The sequence below is a fragment of the Eriocheir sinensis genome, chromosome 44, assembly GCF_024679095.1.
Source record: "Eriocheir sinensis breed Jianghai 21 chromosome 44, ASM2467909v1, whole genome shotgun sequence".
NCBI lineage: Eukaryota > Metazoa > Arthropoda > Malacostraca > Decapoda > Varunidae > Eriocheir > Eriocheir sinensis.
In genome coordinates this window covers 11,213,015-11,232,013 of record NC_066552.1, presented here as the reverse complement: position 1 = coordinate 11,232,013, position 18,999 = coordinate 11,213,015, and the positions used below count along the sequence as shown (strand labels likewise).

At 44.0% G+C, this 18,999-nt stretch overlaps 2 protein-coding genes across 4 annotated transcripts; one reads left to right on the top strand and one right to left on the bottom strand.

The window, feature by feature from the left end:
* Positions 1 to 2,254: 2,254 nt before the first annotated feature.
* On the top strand, positions 2,255 to 7,286 carry LOC126980479 (NADH-cytochrome b5 reductase-like). 3 transcript variants are annotated; one of them, XM_050830411.1, is made up of 3 exons: positions 2,255 to 2,388; positions 2,503 to 4,489; positions 5,417 to 5,886. In XM_050830411.1, the coding sequence occupies exon 2, from the start codon at positions 2,512 to 2,514 to the stop codon at positions 3,589 to 3,591; it is 1,080 nt and encodes a 359-aa protein (XP_050686368.1). In that variant the 5' UTR covers positions 2,255 to 2,388; positions 2,503 to 2,511; the 3' UTR covers positions 3,592 to 4,489; positions 5,417 to 5,886. The 3 variants fall into 3 exon arrangements, with proteins under 3 accessions (XP_050686368.1, XP_050686370.1, XP_050686371.1); XM_050830413.1 differs by having other exon boundaries at positions 2,503 to 4,514; XM_050830414.1 differs by lacking the exons at positions 2,255 to 2,388; positions 2,503 to 4,489 and adding an exon at positions 4,604 to 5,100 and having other exon boundaries at positions 5,417 to 7,286.
* Positions 7,287 to 7,653: 367 nt separating this feature from the next.
* Positions 7,654 to 18,550, bottom strand: LOC126980478 (uncharacterized). Its single transcript, XM_050830410.1, has 12 exons — positions 18,455 to 18,550; positions 17,607 to 17,821; positions 16,822 to 17,029; positions 16,328 to 16,551; positions 15,317 to 15,500; positions 14,843 to 14,924; positions 13,585 to 13,684; positions 12,863 to 13,043; positions 12,014 to 12,132; positions 10,304 to 10,473; positions 9,524 to 9,663; positions 7,654 to 8,681 (listed from the first exon to the last, which is right to left on the bottom strand). Exons 1-12 carry the CDS (start codon positions 18,525 to 18,527, stop codon positions 8,536 to 8,538), a joined length of 1,842 nt encoding a protein of 613 aa, XP_050686367.1. The 5' UTR covers positions 18,528 to 18,550; the 3' UTR covers positions 7,654 to 8,535.
* Positions 18,551 to 18,999: the final 449 nt, after the last annotated feature.

The following is an 18,999-nucleotide window of genomic DNA, read 5'->3' as shown; positions in this document are numbered from 1 at the left end:
CGCATCCGCATCCGCATCCTCGGAACATCCGCATCCGCTTCCGCATCCGCAGTTCTGATAAATTAAACATCTGCATAAGCATCCGCATCCGCATGTGATGAAATAAATATCCACATCCGCATCCGCATCCGCAGCACACACAAACAGGATGTGCCGGATAATATATTTTATACATTACAGAGTCACAGACTCAGAGTGCACAGTGCAGACTACAAAATACAGAGCTTGCAGAGTTGGAGAAAATTAATTAATGCAAGTTTACTTAATTATCTACTAAAATTACACCTTGTATTCATTTCCTTTCAAATTTACGCAGCCTAGTGTGTCAAGAGTTTTTCGGAAAGGCAGAAGGAGGGAGATAATTTTACATAGTGTCTACGGTATGTAGTATGTATGTTTCATGTAAATTTGTAAAAGTATGTATGTATGTACTGTGTAATAGTACTGTATGTACTATATGTAATATTGCGTAAGTATGAAGGGAAGCAGCCTGGCGGGCAAGGAGAGAGAGAGAGAGAGAGAGAGAGAGAGAGAGAGAGAGAGAGAGAGAGAGAGAGAGAGAGAGAGAGAGAGAGAGAGAATAAAACTTTAAAATTATAAAATGCAGTATTGTGCAACAAAAGCAGCTGTCATCTGTCAATAATTGGTCCTATATAGTGAATTACCAAAATCATGAACACATCCGCATCCGCATAAGTGAGGATGTCATAATTTGATATCCGCATCCGCAGTTTGGTAGAAACTAATATCCGCATCCGCTTCCGCATCCGCAAAATATGTACATATGACATCCGCATAACAACACATCCGCATCCGCGGATCTCTGAAATCCGACATCCGATACATTATTAATATATATTACAACTCGTGGATGGACTCGCGTGGCTCTCCCTCCTCCACAAAGCCCACACAAATGACGCATAGGCTCATTTCGCAGTTACACCACATCTACACAGCGCAGTTGGAATTACCACAAACAACAAAAACAACAAATAAAGCCCTTCAAAACAAGAAGTTCGAACCTTAGCCGAATCCAGAACACGAGTCAGAATTGAACAGGCATTCGGAATGTTAAAATCTCGTTTCCGTATATACTTTATGCCGATGGACCTCTCAAAACAAGCCTGTAATTTTGGCAGATTTTTGAGGAGCCTAGAGGGCGTCATAAGTTCATGAGGGGGGGGGAGGGGGGGGAAATCGAGAAACCATGCGCAGGTGGGGGAATTTTTTTCTAAATAAGCCGTTTCAGGGGCATTTTGAGGCCAATATAGAAAACATTACAGAGCTATAGCCACCCTAGCCACCCAAAAAATTACGGCCCTTCAATACGAATCAGATAAGTGTCAAGACACCTACAGCTTGTGAAGCAAAGAACACCTACTGTTTTCGACTGTTTGGTGAGGAGGACGAGGATCCATGCACCAGCAGGAACAAGGCCCGGATCGAAAACGCATTAGCATCGTTATTAACCGAGAAAACAACTGACCCCGTCACATTTGGGACCTAGAGAAGTAGCTCGTTATGTCAGGGTGATATCGACGGTAGTATAACAACAGCTACGTAGTGGGTGTTAACTTTGACAGACTATCAGATTTACATGGAATCACTCATATTTGATACTTTTTAACTTGAAATACAGGTATGTGAGTGTGAAAAACAAATTCTTTCATGAAACGCAAAGCTGTACACACTAAACCAAGTATTCTTCGGAAAAAAAAAAAAAGTGTTATGCACGCGAATCATCGTTCATCTGCCAATTGTCTGCATCTGCCTTCCATTCAATTATTCAGTTCAAATTCGAGTCAAGTGGCAGATCCTTGAGTAAGGCTGTTGTTATTATCAGCCTTACCCTTAGCCTTGCCGTCACTGCTGCCACGTTAGCTGCTTGTTGGCGTCCGTCCCCCAGCCTTGGCGGCATGCTGCCCTGGGGTAACTGCTGCTCACCTCCTCAGCCGTGGCAAGCATCTTGGCCCGCGCACTTTCCCCTTGAGGTATATATCAGCCATATCCTGCGTCTCACAAAATTCACAAGTCGACTGTGGGGCGTGGCACAGGGAGGCCCTGGGCGTGGGGCGAGGCGGGGCACACACAGCCAAGGAGACTCTGGGCACAGTGACGCCGCGGCGGCCGTCAGCTGTTTATGATGTATATAATCAACAAACGCCTAAGAAATATTTATCGTGTGTGCATAAGTGTGGAAATGATAATGAATTATAAAAGAAGTATTCAAAAGAAATTTAATAATGATAACAATGATAGGAGAGATTTTTTTTTTAATGAGGATGAAAATTATAACTCGAATGTTGTTCCTGTGTTATCGAAGTAGGTGATCACGACGCTCAAGACTCCTTAGTGATCGCCTCTTCATTGGAGCTTCTTGACGGGAAGGTAAGTGTTATTTGCCAAAACAATGGTGATATGATATAAGTAGTGTGGTGTTATTCCACAAAGACGAGAGTAGTAAACAGGAATCATCGACGCAAACTTTTCTCCTCGCCTCAGGACCTCGCCATGGGCCGCAGAGTAACCGGGCAGCAGGACCGCCGCCGCCGTAAAAACCGTTTCGTGGGCATGGAGGGCTTGCGGGAGTTCCTTCAGCGACAGTGCACAATAACGCACCGTCGCACGGACGTAGTCCGGTGCAGAGACCTGTACCACGCCTACTGCATGTTCTGTGCCACAACGCTCCACCCCGTCGCCTCTGTGGTGAACGTGGGTCGTTACTTGGGCGGCCTGCAGGTACGGGCCTCCAGGCGGCTGGGTGGCTGCAACGGCAGGCGGCAGGAGTACGCTTACGTGGGACTCTGCCTGAACGAATCGCTGCCGAGGGCCCCTAAGAAGGGCCCGCCTTCTCCTCCAACCCTGACACCAGTAAGCCCCGCCCCTCCTTCCTCAACCTCCAGTAGCTACGACTGTCTGTCGGAGAGCATGGACTTCCTCTACCCCGGGGTCTCGCGACCTCCCCGCGAGGACGACCTCGATCTGTTGGACGCTTTCTTGCGTGAAAACGTGGAGCGCACGGGATCAGCTGAGGACGCGGTGCCTGTCGGGGAGCTGCACGCGGCATACCGCCGGCTGTGCAGGGCACGGGGCGTCACGCCGCAGCCTGCCGCCCACCTGAGCAGCCACCTGACCCAGCGGGAGGGCGTGGCCATCTCGCGTCTCAACTTCGAGACAGTGAAGCGGGCCTACCAGGGCCTAAGGTGGACCACAGCCGCCCTCGACGCCCTCACACCCAGCAGGAGGCACCAGCCCACGCCCTGCAGCTCCTGCGAGGCGGGGCGGCTCGCACCATCGGCCACAGAATGTATCAACGATGGAGTGAAGAACGAGGGGGTGGGGGTAGGAACCAGTGGGGCCTGTTCCCCCTGGACGAATGAACATGGCCTGGGAGATGAGTTCTCCCTCAAATTGTGGGACGATGACGACGACTCCGGTGAACACCTCCAAAACCTACAGCCGACGTCGCCTACGCCTCAGCCCACAGCCATGTCGCCGCCCTCAATGCCAGACCTGATGCTGCTCCAAGACACAGATGATCTCGCCCAACTAATCGAGGAATACAACAGCACGTCCCCCAGCGTCTTCTAGGCGTGGTGATGGCCCAGGCATAGTAGGGAGAGGTCACTCTTACTGATATTTATTTATTGAACTATCTATATTAGTTACCTACTTATCTGTCTGACTTTTATCCTCAAGACTGGTATTGCATGATACTGCATCTCAGTAAGTTAGGTCTATACACATACATGTCTCATCCTTTTGTTTATTTGTTCGTTAAGCTAGCTTATCCATTGTAATGAGTTTTTTATTCGATTTTGGAAACTGGAGGTTGCACACACTCAGGCTTATATCCAAGTAAACAGTGATAAAGGTGAGATTTTAAGTTTTTTTTTTTTTTGTCATCGTCTAATGACTTATGTATTTGTTTCCTTACACTAACCCTCTATAGCTTGATCATCCATTGTATATAAATAATAGTGATAGGAAGTTTAAAACATTTTTTATATTATATATATATATATGATTTTTAGGGAAAGGCGCGGTGCCTCAAGATATTTTTGGCAGGGGCAGTGATTTGTACAGGTCTTAAAGGGATGTAAATTTATCAATAAAAGTATTACTAGCAGGAGTTAATCGTTTATAGCATCTAGGGCCGTATTACAAGTCCAATCCGAGAAGTTTAGGGTCCCTACAGAGTTCGGGATGAATTAACTCGATATGTAGGGACCCACTTCTCAGATTGGACTTGTTATACGTCCCCTAAACCGACCATTGTAGGAACCCGAAACTTCTCGGGTTTGACTTGTAATACGGACCCTAGTAGTAAAGGGATACCAGCCGATGCCGAAGTAAAAGTAAACTTCCAGTCAGATATTACACGTTATCACACTACCCTTGGTCTTGGCAGGGAGGCACTGTTGTTGTGGCCCGCTGTGTGCCAGAGACTGCCGTCCACTTTGTGGCTTTGGCTCGGCACCCAACACAGGTAAACAACGGGAACACGGAGACGGGTAATGTTTGCTTGTCATACCTTAAATACATATGGCACGGGGTCAGCCTAATAGTCATGAACATATAAATAGCAGTATGTAACGAGTAGAAGGTTGAAACTGGTGGAAGAGTAACGCTGTCAGCATCATTTTGTTTCGCTGTCGTTTTGTTGATAACAGTCATGTAAACAGCTGGGTAAAACTTCTAAGCCAAAACCCTATCAGTAAGGGTCACATGATATCGCCGCCTCTCGCCTAGAAGCTGCCCTGTCGGGCCTGTCCCTGAGTTTTAGACTGAACTCAACTTTTTGATCGCGAGGTGACCCACAGAGCCAAAAGTGAAGGTGGAATTAAGTTGCTATAATTGGTGGCTTCAGGTTACTTTGGTAAATGTGTAGTTTTGCTACACCACTTAAGAATATTATATATGCCTTCATTTGGATTAAGGGCAAAAATGCATGCCCTTTTACCATGATAGGCAGGCACACATGATAAGAAACTAAGCTAACCAAACCAACATAACCATGCCAGTGTTGCTGATGTGTAGGAGACTGCTGGGGGTGGCGGCTGCAGCCTGCGGTGCACCAGATAGGTTTGGATAGTTTAGGTTAGTATCTAGCCATGTGAACCTTCATGTTATAGTTAAAGGATATGTATTTTTACCCTTTAAATATAATATGATGACTTATGTGGTATTTTGAGCTGGCAAAGGTAATTACAAATTTACCCCTACTCTATTTAATAAGGTTACATTCCGAAAAATAAAACCTGTACCTAATCCCAATAGATACGTATTAAGGAGAGCATGTTGGAAAACCTCAGTCATTCAGTGACATTAATAATTTCAGGATGGGTGAGGCCATTTACTGAGCGCACTGATAATGTTTGGACAATTTTTTTAACAAGTCTGTGTATCATTTCAGGGGCAGCACAGCACAGCCTGTGGTGCCAACACTGAGGGAGATGGGTGGCTGGTGCTCCAACTTTGTGGCCAGCTATGGGTGATGAGGCCTCAAGAGGATGAAAGACTCCTCAAGTGTAATCTTCTTGGAGTCCTTTCTCCACCTAATTGTGCAAGACTACCAAACCATACAGTGAACAATATCCTTACAGTTTGCAGGTAATGACCACAAAGAAAGTTTTGTTACACTGTATCACTGTCAAGGGTCACTTGAAAGCCAGTGTTCAGACTATTGCAGATCTCTGTATGCTGTAACCTAGATTATATATAATAATACTTTACATCCTATATCATAATGACATCCTTAATTGCAAACTAAAAAAATTGATCAAAGAACTGCTGAGGAGTACCTTCATGACTTTTCACCTGTTTAATTACTAGTGCTTGAAGACCCATGTGTCTAGCCTACACTAACAACACTAGGGCAAGATGACTAGGCCAGCCACAGACATAGAGGACCTGCTGCCACCCAAACCCAAGGCACCCCAGCCAAGCGACTGCTGCGGGAGTGGCTGCTGTCCTTGTGTGCATGACATCTACGAGCAAGACCTCAAGGCCTGGAGGAGACAGTGTGACCTCATAAAGAGTGGGGCACAAGAGGATCAGACTGATGCTGCCATTCAACCACACAAATGGACTGAGTTTGAAATAATCAAAATAGACCAAATCATGAGCAGTACTTTGCTTTACACCTTCAAAATACCAAACAGTCAGTCCCTAGGAATGAACGTTGGCCAGCACTTAATAGTGAAACAGACTAAGAACAGCAGAGTGTACACACGGCAGTACACACCCATCACAGACGTGCACAAGAGAGGCATCTTTGAGATCCTCATCAAGATATACCCCAATGGGAAAGTCACACAAATGATAAAGGAGTGGAAGGTGGGAGATAGTATTCCATGGCGAGGGCCTTTTGGCAACTTTGTGTACAGAGAGAACACCTACAAACGTATAGTGATGTTGGCAGCTGGGACGGGCATTGCTCCAATGTACCAGATAATAAAGGCAGTCGTGGAGAACGAAGATGACGAGACCATCCTTAAACTGTATTATGCATCAAAGACCTTTTCGGATATCCTACTGCGTGAGGAATTAGCCGAGTTTTGCCAAAACTGGAATTTCACAATGTGCCACTACCTGAGTGAGGAGAAGGATGTGAGAGGAGGTAAAAGATACAGGGAGGAGGCAGAGGCCAGGAGGATAACCAAGGCTGAGGTACGGCAGGATCTGGAGAGTGGCCCGCCAGAGTCCACTCTGGTGCTTGTGTGTGGGACAAAGTCCTTTGAAAAAGACATGGTCAACAGTGCCAAAGATGCCAATGTTCCAGATGGAAATATTTTTAAATTCTAAGATTCCACGATCTTGAGTATTAACTGTGCCTCTTGGATAGCAAAGATCTTTATATTTCCTGCAGCTCCATGGTGTAGTTAGTAGCATGCCTACGAATCCACTGGCCTGGGTTCAGTCCTGGCCAGGGCAGTCAGCACTCTGCCCACCCAGCTATTTTCCTCTCTTTTGGGCAGGTTGATAAATTGGTACCTGGGAAAACCTGTAGTAACCCAGATGTCACACTTGCTCTGTGCCTGTGGGGTAATGGGTTCTTACCCACCACAGGTTCAAGGGCCAGAGACAAATGAGCACAGAGGCAGTGTGCAGCTTAGTGTAAACCCCCAACTAAACTTCTTGTGTTGTATAATGTTGCAAAGATATTTATTTATACATATATATATTTTACAAATGTATACCCTTGTCACTACCTCATGCCCTCATGATTGTGAAATCTACCAGTATGTGTATGCTATACAACAATAAAGTAGATGAGACTGTCAGTAGATACTTTGACTCAGCCTCTGATTTGCTACCTAATAGGAAACTTTAATGATGCCAAAGACAGCTGATAGAAAATACGGATGAAGGGCAAAGAAAGAAGCTTGACAGATAACATCAGTAGCTGTCATTGCAGGCTATAGCTCTGCATCTAAATTTACATCATACAAATCCCACTCTAAATGTTTGTTTATTATAACAAACAAATAGTGAAAATGCTTTAAAGATAAGCAGTAGATTAAAATGGAATTATTAATACTATCATGACTCATCTTTCAATATGTGAAGACTACAGATACAAGGTGGAATTGTTACTCTCATCATGTTTCATCTTGCAACATGTGAAGGCTACAGATAAGCCTCTGAGAATACAAAGGTGTGTGTGTGTGAAAAGAACGTCAGCAATGAGAAGTGTTGAGTCATCTGGGAGGGGCAGACTGAAGGATGAGGGAAGCCAGACCTGTTGACCCTTGAGGTGAGGAGACCATCACAGGCTTGAGGTTGTTAGTTGGTCAGTGTGTTAGCAAGTTAGGTTATAATCAAGTCCTTTATTTCAATTATGTATTTGTCGTCATTCATTCACTCATTTATTCATCATTCAGTTAACTAGTCAGTCAGATAGTCACTCTTTCGTTCTCTCATGCATTTATTAAGTGAATCAGCCAGTCCCTTCTTTCATTAATTTATTCAGGGAGTGTCAATAAATTAACTGAGTAATTAACATTTCTTGGTCATCAGTAACTCACCACCACCCTGAGCTCACCCAGCTACTTATACAAGAATCAACCAGGAGCTTCACTCTTTTATTATGTTACAGGTATTTTTTTATATATGGACCCCCTTGGGCTGCCTTTTCTTACTGTACAGACAAAAGCTCTTTAATCATGGCTAGCATCACCAATCCCATCACCTCTACAACTCCCTAACACTACATTACCACCACCATCTCCACTGACAACAACCTACACCCTCCCTTAGCATCAATAACACACTCCCCACCTACTCACTACCACCACCATAATCACCCACTACTCAATACCACCACCACTATATGATTCATTACCACCATCGGTTACCATCACCGATAACAATTATGAAAATTACTCACCACCACCACCATAATCACCCACTACCCAGTACCACCACCAACATACTCTTCATTACCACCATCATCACCATCACTGCCAACAACACTGAAAATAACTCACCACCACCACTCATCAGCATCCTCCTCCCCCACCTCAACACTAACTATGAAAACACGTCAGGCTTGAAATTACCACATTTCGGGAACCCTTCAGGAATGGGTGGGATGTGTTTTTGGGTTCCCACATGCAGAACAGCCACCATGCCCATCTCTGCGTGGTCCACCAGGTGGCAGTGCATGGCCCACCAGCCTGCCAAGGGAAGGAGAGGTCAGGAGAGGGAGTGTTGGGGAAGGAAGGGCAGAAAGGGAAGGAGAGGTCAGGAGAGTTTGGGCATGAAGGAAGAACTTAAAGAAATTGTAGAGCATTCATAGAAGAAAAAAAAGCCAGAATAAGTTAAAAAGAGAAGGTGCAAAGAACACAGGATGTTTTAAAAGGAAAGGTATGGTGTTTGTAAAGGCAAGGCAATGGAGCCACATAAAAGGTTGAAAGAAATATGTTTAAGGAAACAACAGGACAGGCAGACCAGAGCAGGTGAGGTCACACATAAAGGCATCAGAAGAGAAAAAAATTATACCACCTTAAAAAAGAACCACGAAGACAGATGCCAAAAAGACTATAGAAGAACCACATTTCATATTTTTCAGTAATTTATACCAAGATATCTAGAATAAAAAGTGAGGCATTTATACAGCCTTTCAAAGAAAACAATGAGTGAGAGATTGAGAATAAAAGGAAAAGAGAAAAAATGGTCTCCAGCAGAGAAGGGGCATGAGGAGCGGAGCAATTATTTTATAGTTTACAATAAGAAAGGCAAGGTACACTTTGAAGGTAGTACAGAAAACAAGTTGCAAGAGAAAAGGCGACCTTTTATTTGGTGTACTGAGGGTTGCTTTTCCCTTGCAATTTATATTTTGCTTCTCCTTGGATGTATAGCCTGCCTTATTAGTGGAAACTTGAAAAAATGGCTTTGTCTCTTACCCCCCTTCTTCTCTTGACCCCTGAAATAAAAGATTACATTCACTAAATCTGGTAAAAACGAGAAATCTAATGGGATTCCTGAGGGCAGGGTAAGAACTAAGAAGAGAACCTACCTGGGTTGTCTGCGGTGAACCTGATGACCGTGTAGCCTCCGTGGGGGATGTTGATGGTGTCCTTCATGATGGTGTTGTCAAGCCTACGCTTGATGCCGCCCTTGTCGTCCAGCGCAATCACCTCCGCTCGGGTTGTTTTGCTGTTAGGAGAAAAATGTGACATGGGTGATGAGAAGGGTAGTATTAGAGAAAGAGCAGCAGGTTTAAGAAGATAATGAAAGGAGGATGTAGAGAAAGAAGGAGGAGGAGAAAAAAGAGTAGGTAGAGGAAGGAAAGAGACAAAGGAGGAAGAAAAGAAGAATGAATACCAAGAAGGAAGGACTGGGTAAGGAAATAGGAGGAGAAAAAGGAGATAGAGAATTGAGAAAGAAAAAACAAAGGTAAAGAAAGAAAGGAGAGGGAAGAAAAAATTTAGAAGCAAGAAGGCAGACTCAGTAAAAGATTACGAGGTTCAAGAAGATTAATAAAAAGAAGCAGAGAAAGAAAAATTGGAGGAAGAAAAAGAGTGGAGGACAAAGAAAAGGATGAATGATGAGAAGGAAGAACTGGGTAGCAAAAGAGTAGGAGATAAATAAAAGGAGGTAGAATAAAATAGAGGAGGTAGGAAAGGAGAAAAGACAAAGAAACGATTTAGTGGCGAGAAGGAAGAACTGGGTGAGGAAAGAATAGGAGGTTCAAGAAGACACATAAGAGAAGGATGAGAAAACAGGTAAAAAGGAAAATGAGGAGGAGGTAGATAAAGAGAAAAGGAGTTAGAAAAGAATGAACAACCACACTAACTCTCCGAGGCGCTCCATGGCGATCACGTTGAAGTTGTGGCCGTGGAGGTGGAAGGGGTGGCTGGAGTTGACAAAGTCCCCCTCGTCGATCAGCACTATCTCCACCGTCTCGCCCAGGCCCACCTCAAGGGTGTAGGTGCAGCTGCAGAAGTCCCCATCACACGGCGGGTCCTGACGGGATGAGGGAGGGGGCAGGGGGAGAGGCGTTGACTTAAATTATCCATCTCTTTATGTATTGATTATCATTAGTGGTTGATTAAAGATCGATTAAGGGTTTGCAATTTGTTTTTGTGCATTTATTTATTTTTTTACCATACAGAAGACAGCTCTAGGGCATAAAAAGATACAGAAAAAAGCTAACTATAAATTACCCTCAACTACCCTTTTTTGTATTGGTTTAATTAAGGTTAAAGGTTGAGACGTTCATTAGTGATGGGTGTTTCTTGTGCTTTTTGTGATGGTATAAAAAGTCCTGGAGATTGAAAATAAACAATAAGCAAGAAAAAGTTAAAGCTAAATAAGAAAGGTGAGATAAAGATGGTCATAATTATTTTTTATACTAGTCAAAAGAACAGTAAAGGTTAGTGGCTGATTAAAGAGTGGTTAGTGTTTTTGTTATGCTTTCTTTTTAATGGTCTAAGGAGAAAGTCCTGGAGATAAAAAGAAAGGAGGAGAAAAATTAGATAAATAAGAAAGGTGATTTTTTTACAGTAAAGGCAGCAGCTCAAGGGCAAAAATAAATGAAAGCAAAAAAGCCTGCTGAGCACTGGCCCAATAAACGGAAGTAGAGAATATAAAGGATATAAAGAAGCTTATTTTCTAAGGTTGGTGGCTAATACAAGATTGGGCAATAGTTGGGTTTTTTGGGCTTTCTCTAATGGCATGAAAAGACAGTCCAAGGGTTTAAAAAAAATGGAAGAGAAATAGCAATGTCCTGTTTAGTGGTAGATCATGGCACCCAATGTTTTTTGTTCTTTCATTCATATAGTATAAAGAGTTTAAAAGAAAGAGTAATGCCGTGCCTGGTGGTTGGTCACGTCACAAAGCATGAGTCACAATGATGTACGTGGGATTAAGGACGAGTGATGCAAGTAGAGGAAAAATACTGAAGTCATCATTCCTGAGGGAAGTAAGGCAGATAAAGGCAAGAAAGAGAAGCTAGTATAAATAGAATATAGCTTTCTGACACTATTCTTCCTTGGCACCTCTTGTTAGTGAAATGAGGGAGTGCATATTTTACTCTTGACAGCCAAAAGGAAAAATTAATAGAGAAGAAACAGGTTAAATTAAAGATGAGAGGTGATGCAAAGAAGTTAATATGTTTTACAGTCAAGAGAAGAAGATGAAGGAGTCAAATCACCTTCATAAACAAACCACCTAAGTCATTTATCCTACTTATCAGGGAGTAAAAAAAAAAAAAATAATCTCATTTTCTAAGTCAGCTAATGATACAGGCAGAAATGTTGTTGAGGCAAATTTTAGAACACTCACATCTTGCATGACAACTGTACCAAAATGTGAATCACAGGATGAAAAATTTATGTAGTACCCAAAATTCTGGAAATTACCAAGAAATGGCTTGGGCAATTTGTATACAAGTGATGAAATAATGACTTGGGCAGTTTGTTTATGAAGGCAATGAAATAATAATACCTCTAGACCATTACCTGAGTAGACAACCCTCACTTAGCCCACCTGTGGAGGCACTCACCTCGCCGTACAGACACATGGTGGGCTGGGGCGCCTCGGGCTGGGAGAGCAGCGGCGACACAGGGTACTTGAAGCTGATGTTGTTCACTTGGGGCGTCACCGTCTGGAACTGATGGCTGACTGCAGGGGTGAAAGGGGAGAATTAAGCAATTGATCTGCTGGTTAGTTGGTCAGTCTTAGTCCATTTTGTAGTTTTAAAAGGATGCAAGTTGAGGGAGTTTTGAGGGCAAAATTCTCACTTGTTGCATAATTAATACCTGGGGTTGTAAAAGAGTTATACCCAGGAGGAAAGGTTATGGGCACTTGATTTGATGGTTAATAATTTAATCTTACAGTTCGTTTTGTAGTTGTCAAAAGATACAAGTCAGAAGAGTTTGAAGGGGAAAATTCTCACTTGTTGAATAGGTTGGAAATACTTGGGGTTGTAAAAGTAGAGTTGTACCTGGACATTTGTTGGGGTTAAGGAACATTGCTCCCCATAACTTCTAAAAAAACTGCGAGTAATTCAGTGATTTGTAATAGTATAATGTAAAGAGTAATGTAAGTGATAAATCAGTTCTTTTCTGGTGCTCTTCAAGTCTTGTCACTAATAAATATCCTAAAGCTCATATCTGGTACTTGAAAACACCATAAACATCCCTGTCATTATATAAGGCATGCAGCACAAGAATGTTATGTCAGATTTTGTCCCTCTGTTTCATTTGTTGATTTTCATTTTATTTTATTTATTTTTTATGTCCTTTAGCTCCTTCGCTTATTCTATTTGTTTACTTTTATTTATTTATTCATTTATTCATATATTTTTTTTTTCACCCCAAAGAAATGAAAAACACATGATGCTCTCCCTCACCTCCGTTGAAGGGGTAGTACTTGGGGTTGAAGAAGGCAGTGTTGTTGACAGCGCGGAAGTTGAATGCTAAATAGAACTTCTTGTCTGGCTTTTCGTCGAGGTGTGATGGTTCAAGGCTGTCCAGGTCCACACAGCTCACAATGTTGGGGGAGTCGGGGTCGGGCCGAGCCGGGTTCACCATCTGGGGGCCAGGGAGGAAAAAAATAATGAAAAGACAAGATAATACTTTTTTTGGCAAAGGGGATAAGACAAGGGAAAAAGAGAAATGGAAATAAAAAGCCTACTATGTTACCGATCCCCAATAGCAAAAAGTATAAGGATATCCACACTCTAAAATCATATTGGGTTGGATAGGTGTCTTGATTACCTTAACGCTCAAAGCTTAAGAAATAAGATCGATGAATTGCAGTGCCTAATTAAAATAGAGGATTTGATGTAATTGCCGTAACTGAAACATTTATTGACACCGCTAATATTGACTTAAGAATGAGAAATTTTAATTAGGCAAGTATTTTTAGGGGGAAAATATAGGACTCACACAAAAAACATTTACCAGGTGCCATTTCTTATATAGTACTAATTTGTTTTCCTTAAAGATTTTTTGGGGGGGTGACCTGATAGATTATTTTTTCTTCTTCCTCTTCTTCTTTTTATTATTATTATTTATTGTTACTATTTTACTCCTCTCTCTCTCTCTCTCTCTCTCTCTCTCTCTCTCTCACCACTCCTTGAGGATTGGGGTCATAGGTCAGGGTGGGTGTAGGATCCTCTTCTGGCGCTCCTTCATAGCGCAGGATGGCCCCCTGCATGGCATCATCAAACCTGAGGAGGAGAGAGTAAACACAGACCCATCATAACCCCTTTGGTGTGTGTTGACCCGGTTGCAGTGATGGGCCAAATTTGTGGCTTTACCATGTAGCAGCGACGGGCCAAATTTGTGGCTTTACCGTGTAGCAGCGACGGGCCAAATTTGTGGCTTTACCATGTAGCAGCGACGGGCCAAATTTGTGACTTTACCATGTAGCAGCAACGGGCCAAATTTGTGCCATGATTTAAACCCCCAAAAATAGATGATACGTAAGCTGATCACAAATGCTTTGATATATATTATGAAATGGTTTGTATGAGTGGTGATTTTTTCTCATTTTTCTCGCTTAGAGGGACCATTACAAAACACGATCCCGCTGCTACCACGCTAATGTTCTGTTTAAACTAACCAGGCAAATAAGTCCCTCCCCCTTCCAGTATTAGTAGTTGCATTTACCTGGTTATAGTATACAGGGCCTGATCTGTGTTCATGTGGTCCTGTCTTTCCTTAAACTGTCTGACACACTATGCTATCATAAAATCTTTCCTTAATCCATTCCACGCATCGACCACTCTGTACAGAAAACTGAATTGTTTAGCATAATTTAAGCACCTTCCTTGCATCAGGTTCATGGTTTGTCCTCTTTTTGTATATTGCTTTTATCTATGTACATATATTCTCTGCTCAGGTTAATTTGATTTTCTTATATATAAAAGCATTTCCCTTCAGTATAAGGTCTGTATCATTGGCCAATTTACAAGCAAGTCATGCCCCCTCTTAATTTAGGCTGCATGTGACTGGTAAATGCTAGGAAAGGTTAAAATTCATTGGTGGTTGTTGAGCTGGCCTAGGCTGGGCACATTTAGGCATTTACAAGTTATTTTGAACAAATTATATATAGAACTCAGTGGCCACAGCTCACATCTAAATAATAAAAAAAATAATAAATAAATCCTATAAATAACCTAATGAATCCTAGGACTGACAAAAAATATTAAATACATTGAAACTAAAATACATGAATGAATAATTAAGACTTCAGAAGTAGGTGTAGCTTTAGGTGTGTGTATTTACCTAATTGCAGTACTGTCTCCCAAAGTATATGTCAAGTTTTCCTTCATTTGTGTGTGTGTGTGTGTGTGTGTGAGAGAGAGAGAGAGAGAGAGACTCACCCACACATGACCAGCCCATCGTTTCTTATCCAGTAGTTGTCCACTGTCTGGTTGGCCTCCAGAATCACGTCAAACCTCTCGCCTGTGAAGAGGTCCGGAGAATAAACCATAAGAAAAAGAACAATGAGGGGAGGAAGAAAAAGAAAAATTAAGAAGGAAGAAGAATTATTATTATTATTAGTAGTAGTAGTAGTAGTAGTAGGAGTAGAGGTAGTAATTATAGTAGCCTAGTTGTGGTAGTAGTAGTAGGGCCTAGTAGGTAATAGTGGTAGTAGAAGAACAAGATCATGGGCCATAAGTAACAACAACGAAAATATATGAAAAGCCACAGAAATAATTATCCTTACTTCTAAAACACACACACACACACACACACACACACATTACCCCCCCCCCACACACACACTCCCTCCCTCCCATCCCAACTTCCCCCACACAACCCATCACAGGCAGGTGTACAAAGCCCAAGCTCACCTGAGAACATGACGAAGGAGTCCGTGGTGAAGGGCTCGATTGCAGTGCCGTCCATGGCAATGATGGTGAGGCGGTGCGCGTCCACGGAGAGCACCACGGGGCAGTCCAGGCTCCCTCCGTTGATGAACCTCATGCGATGTCTGGCGCCTGCCTTCACGTGTACCACCTCCAGGGGCAGCAGCACCTGGTGGACGTGAGAAGGAAGAATGATAGGTGGGAGAGTGGGAAGAAAATAATCGTGGGAGGGAAGTACGGAGAAAGGGTGGGAGGGGGAAGAGAAGAGTGTGAAGAAAGAAAAGACAGTAGGAGGGATGGGAGTGTGCATGAGTGAGGGGACGTGAGAAGAATGATAGATAGGAGAGTGGGAAGAAAAGAACCGTGGGAGGGAAGTACGGAAAGGGTGGGAGGGGGAAGAGAAGAGTGTGAAGAAAGAAAAGACAGTAGGAGGGATGGGAGTGTGCATGGGTGAGGGGACGTGAGAAGAAGAATGATAGATGGGAGGATGGAAGGGAAAGAAGAACCGTAGAGAGGAAGAAAGAAGGGAGGATAGTAGGGAAAGAAGTGTGGGTGATTGAAGAAGTGGGTTGGGGAAGAAGTGGGTGAGGGAAGAATGGTCGATGGGAGAGAAGAAAGGAGGGAGTGAGGGAAAGAAGCATGGGTAAAGGAAGAATAAATGGGGGGCGGGAGTTGGGAAAGAGGAAAAGGATGGAAGGAAAAGGGAAAGTGTCAGGGAAAAAAGATTGAATGGGAGATGAAGGAGGGAAGGAAACAGCAGATTAGAATGCATGGGGAAGGATAGGAGAACAGGAGAGAAGGAAAAGAAGAAAGGAAGGAAAGTGGAGAAAAGAGAGATGAAGGAAATGAAGATGAAAAGAGTCAGTTGAAGCACAAGAGGAAAGAACAAAGATGAGCAGATTCACGCTAAAGAGAGAATCATGGCTGAAGAGGGGGAGGAAGAGGGAAAATTAGGATATGAATGAGTAACCAGAACGAGAGAACAAACCAACTCACCCCTGTCGTCGGATCTCTCCCTTTGCCGTTGAAGAGAATATTTCGCGGGAAGATGAAGGCCCCGCGGTGGTGTGTGTCCCAGAAGAAGGTGTTGATGTCCACGTGGTTCCAGTCGCTCACCACCACCACGTGTTCGGGCAGGTCGGTGTCGTAGAGGTGGCGCAGTGGGTCCTCCGCTTCACGAATCACCAACGCCCCGAACACCCCGCTGCCGCGATGCAAGCCTGGGGGAGGGAGGGAGAGGAGGGTTGGTCTTAACGCGCCCCTAAAAACACGGAAGAAGAAGAATGATGATGGTGAGGAGGGGGAGAAGAAGAAGCGGGTGCTGTAAAAAAAAATCTGGAAAAATATTACCATGCGGTTTGCTTAAGGAATATAAAGGAAAAATATATATCAACAGACATGCAAATAGATTTATAGAATGTGATTGTATGTCAGGGAAGAATAGAAATAGGATATAGAAGTAGTAGTAGTAGTAGTAGTAGCATACCTACCCACGTGAGAGTGCCAGAGCTGAGACCCGGCCGTCCCGGTGATGAAGTTGTACCTGAAGGTGCCGGCCAGCACGGGGCACTGCGTGATGTAGGGCACGCCGTCGTAGTACTGCTGGTCCGCCATGGCCTGTCCGTGGAAGTGCAGCGACTCGGAGTCACTGAGCTGCATGTTGTGCAGGTCCACCACCACCCTGTCCCGCGCACACACCTGAGGAGCCGTGCAAGGGAACAGTGACATTCCCTAAGCCAAACACTCACCTCGAGAGTTGTACACGGGACTAAGTAATTACACCCTCCTGGAGCTAACCATGCGCCTACAGGGCTATACAAGGGACTAATTACACCCTCCTGCAGCTAATCGTACACCTGCAGGGCCATGCAAGGGACTAATTGCAAACTTAATCACATCTGAGGGGATATAAGGGACTACAGGGCACTCCTCAGGTACGCCCTACAATAATTTCACTGTATTTGCACAAGCAAGATAAAATTTTTTTTTTAAAAGAGTCGCAGAACTCACGGAGGTCAAAGATGTTCAGTGAGTGATTAAAAAAAACGTCAGTTTACTTTCAGGAGTGGTAGAGAGGGGCATTTGCAGCTATATTTCTACTTCTCCACGTCTTTCTACCTGTATAGTCGCAAAGCCATATATGATTTAAAAAAAAATCATGTCCAAAAGAATGTCCACAATAACATCAACGAGGATTAAAAAGGGCTATGTCAATTTAGGGAGTCACAGAGAATGCCATTTGCAGCTATAATTCTACTTCTCTGCGTCTTTTTACCTGTACGGAGGGGCCGGGGAACTGGCGGTTGACGGTCAGCAGTGGCTGTGCTGTGCCGTCCGCAGCGATGCACTCCGGACGCGAGCAGTCGGTGAGGTTGTCGGGGCAGGCGTAGCAGGCGCGGCTAAGCGTGTAGTAGTCCTCGACGAAGAAGTCATAGTGGCAGATACGGTTGTCCCCTGGCTTACAAGGGCGCTGGCAGTGGTGGGAGGACTCTGGGAGGGGAAGAATGAGGTAGCGAAGTGTGGGTGTCAGTTGAAAGGTGAGTGCAAAGGATAAAAAGGATGGAGAATGATGAAGGTTGGAGGCATGGAAAGTAAGGAGATGAGATTGATAGAGACTGGTTCACAAGAGCGATGGCAGTGATGGGAGAAATCTTGGAGGGGAAGAACGAGGCAGCGGAGGGGTGAAAGGTATAGGAAGAGGATAAGAGGATAAGAATGGTGGAGGATGATGGAGATTGGGGGTATAGTAAGACGATGAGAATGATGAAGGCTGGCTCACGAGGGCGCTGGATTGGTGGGAGGACACTGGGAGGGGAAGAAGGAGACAGCGAAGGGTGGGTGTCAGCAAAGGGATATGAGAAAAGGATAAGAATGATGGTATAATGATATGGTAAGATGATGAGAATGATGGAGATTGATTCATAAAATACAAGGGCGCTAGCAGTAGTGGAATGAATCTGAGAAGGGAAAAATTAGGAAGCGAAGAGTGAATGTCAGGCAAGGGGATGAGAATGATGGAGGATGTAAGAGGGTCCGCTAACCACTGCTCCTAAAAAAAAAAGTAGAAATGAGTGGCCAAAGGAGAGGTCACTTTCAAATATCACAAGGATACGCAGGACTCACCAGCGAAGGACAAGGTAAGAAAGAGGAGGAGGAGGAGGAGTAGGGGAGGGCTGCGAGGAGTGAGAGGAGCCATCGCGAAGCCACACTGAGCCACACAAAGCCTCGAACCCACTAAACCAGCGCCTTACAAGTCAACCTTTTATTCAGAGAGAGAGAGAGAGAGAGAGAGAGAGAGCACGTGTGACCGATGCATCAGTGGAAGATTATGAGAGAAAAGACGAATTATCCCTCTTTGTGTGTGTGTGTGTGTGTGTGTGTATCAAGGCAAGATGAATATATAATAAGTCACGTTTGGTGTTCATGATGACGCACACACACACACACACACATACAAATCAGTAGTAGTAGTAGTAGTAGTAGTAGTATTGGGAGAAGAGGGGAAAAGAAGAAGAGGAAGAGTAGAGCTGTGTATTATCCGTTGTCCATATATATAGGAAGTCCGAAGAGAGGCCCAGTTGGCAAGTCGTCGTAGGAAAGGATAGCAGAGTCGGACTGGGGTGCCGTGCCATCTAGTGGCTGGAGGGGGCCCGGGCCCATATAAGCTA

Coding starts and splice junctions, on each gene's coding strand:
- LOC126980478 (XM_050830410.1), bottom strand. CDS start 18,527: ATGGCTCCTCTCACTCCTCGCAGCCCTCCCCTACTCCTCCTCCTCCTC. Junction 15,501..16,327: donor GGAGAGATCCGACGACAGGG/GTGAGTTGGTTT, acceptor CACGTCCACCAG/GTGCTGCTGCCCCTGGAGGT. Junction 13,685..14,842: donor GATGGGCTGGTCATGTGTGG/GTGAGTCTCTCT, acceptor TCTCCTCCTCAG/GTTTGATGATGCCATGCAGG.
- LOC126980479 (XM_050830411.1), top strand. CDS start 2,512: ATGGGCCGCAGAGTAACCGGGCAGCAGGACCGCCGCCGCCGTAAAAAC.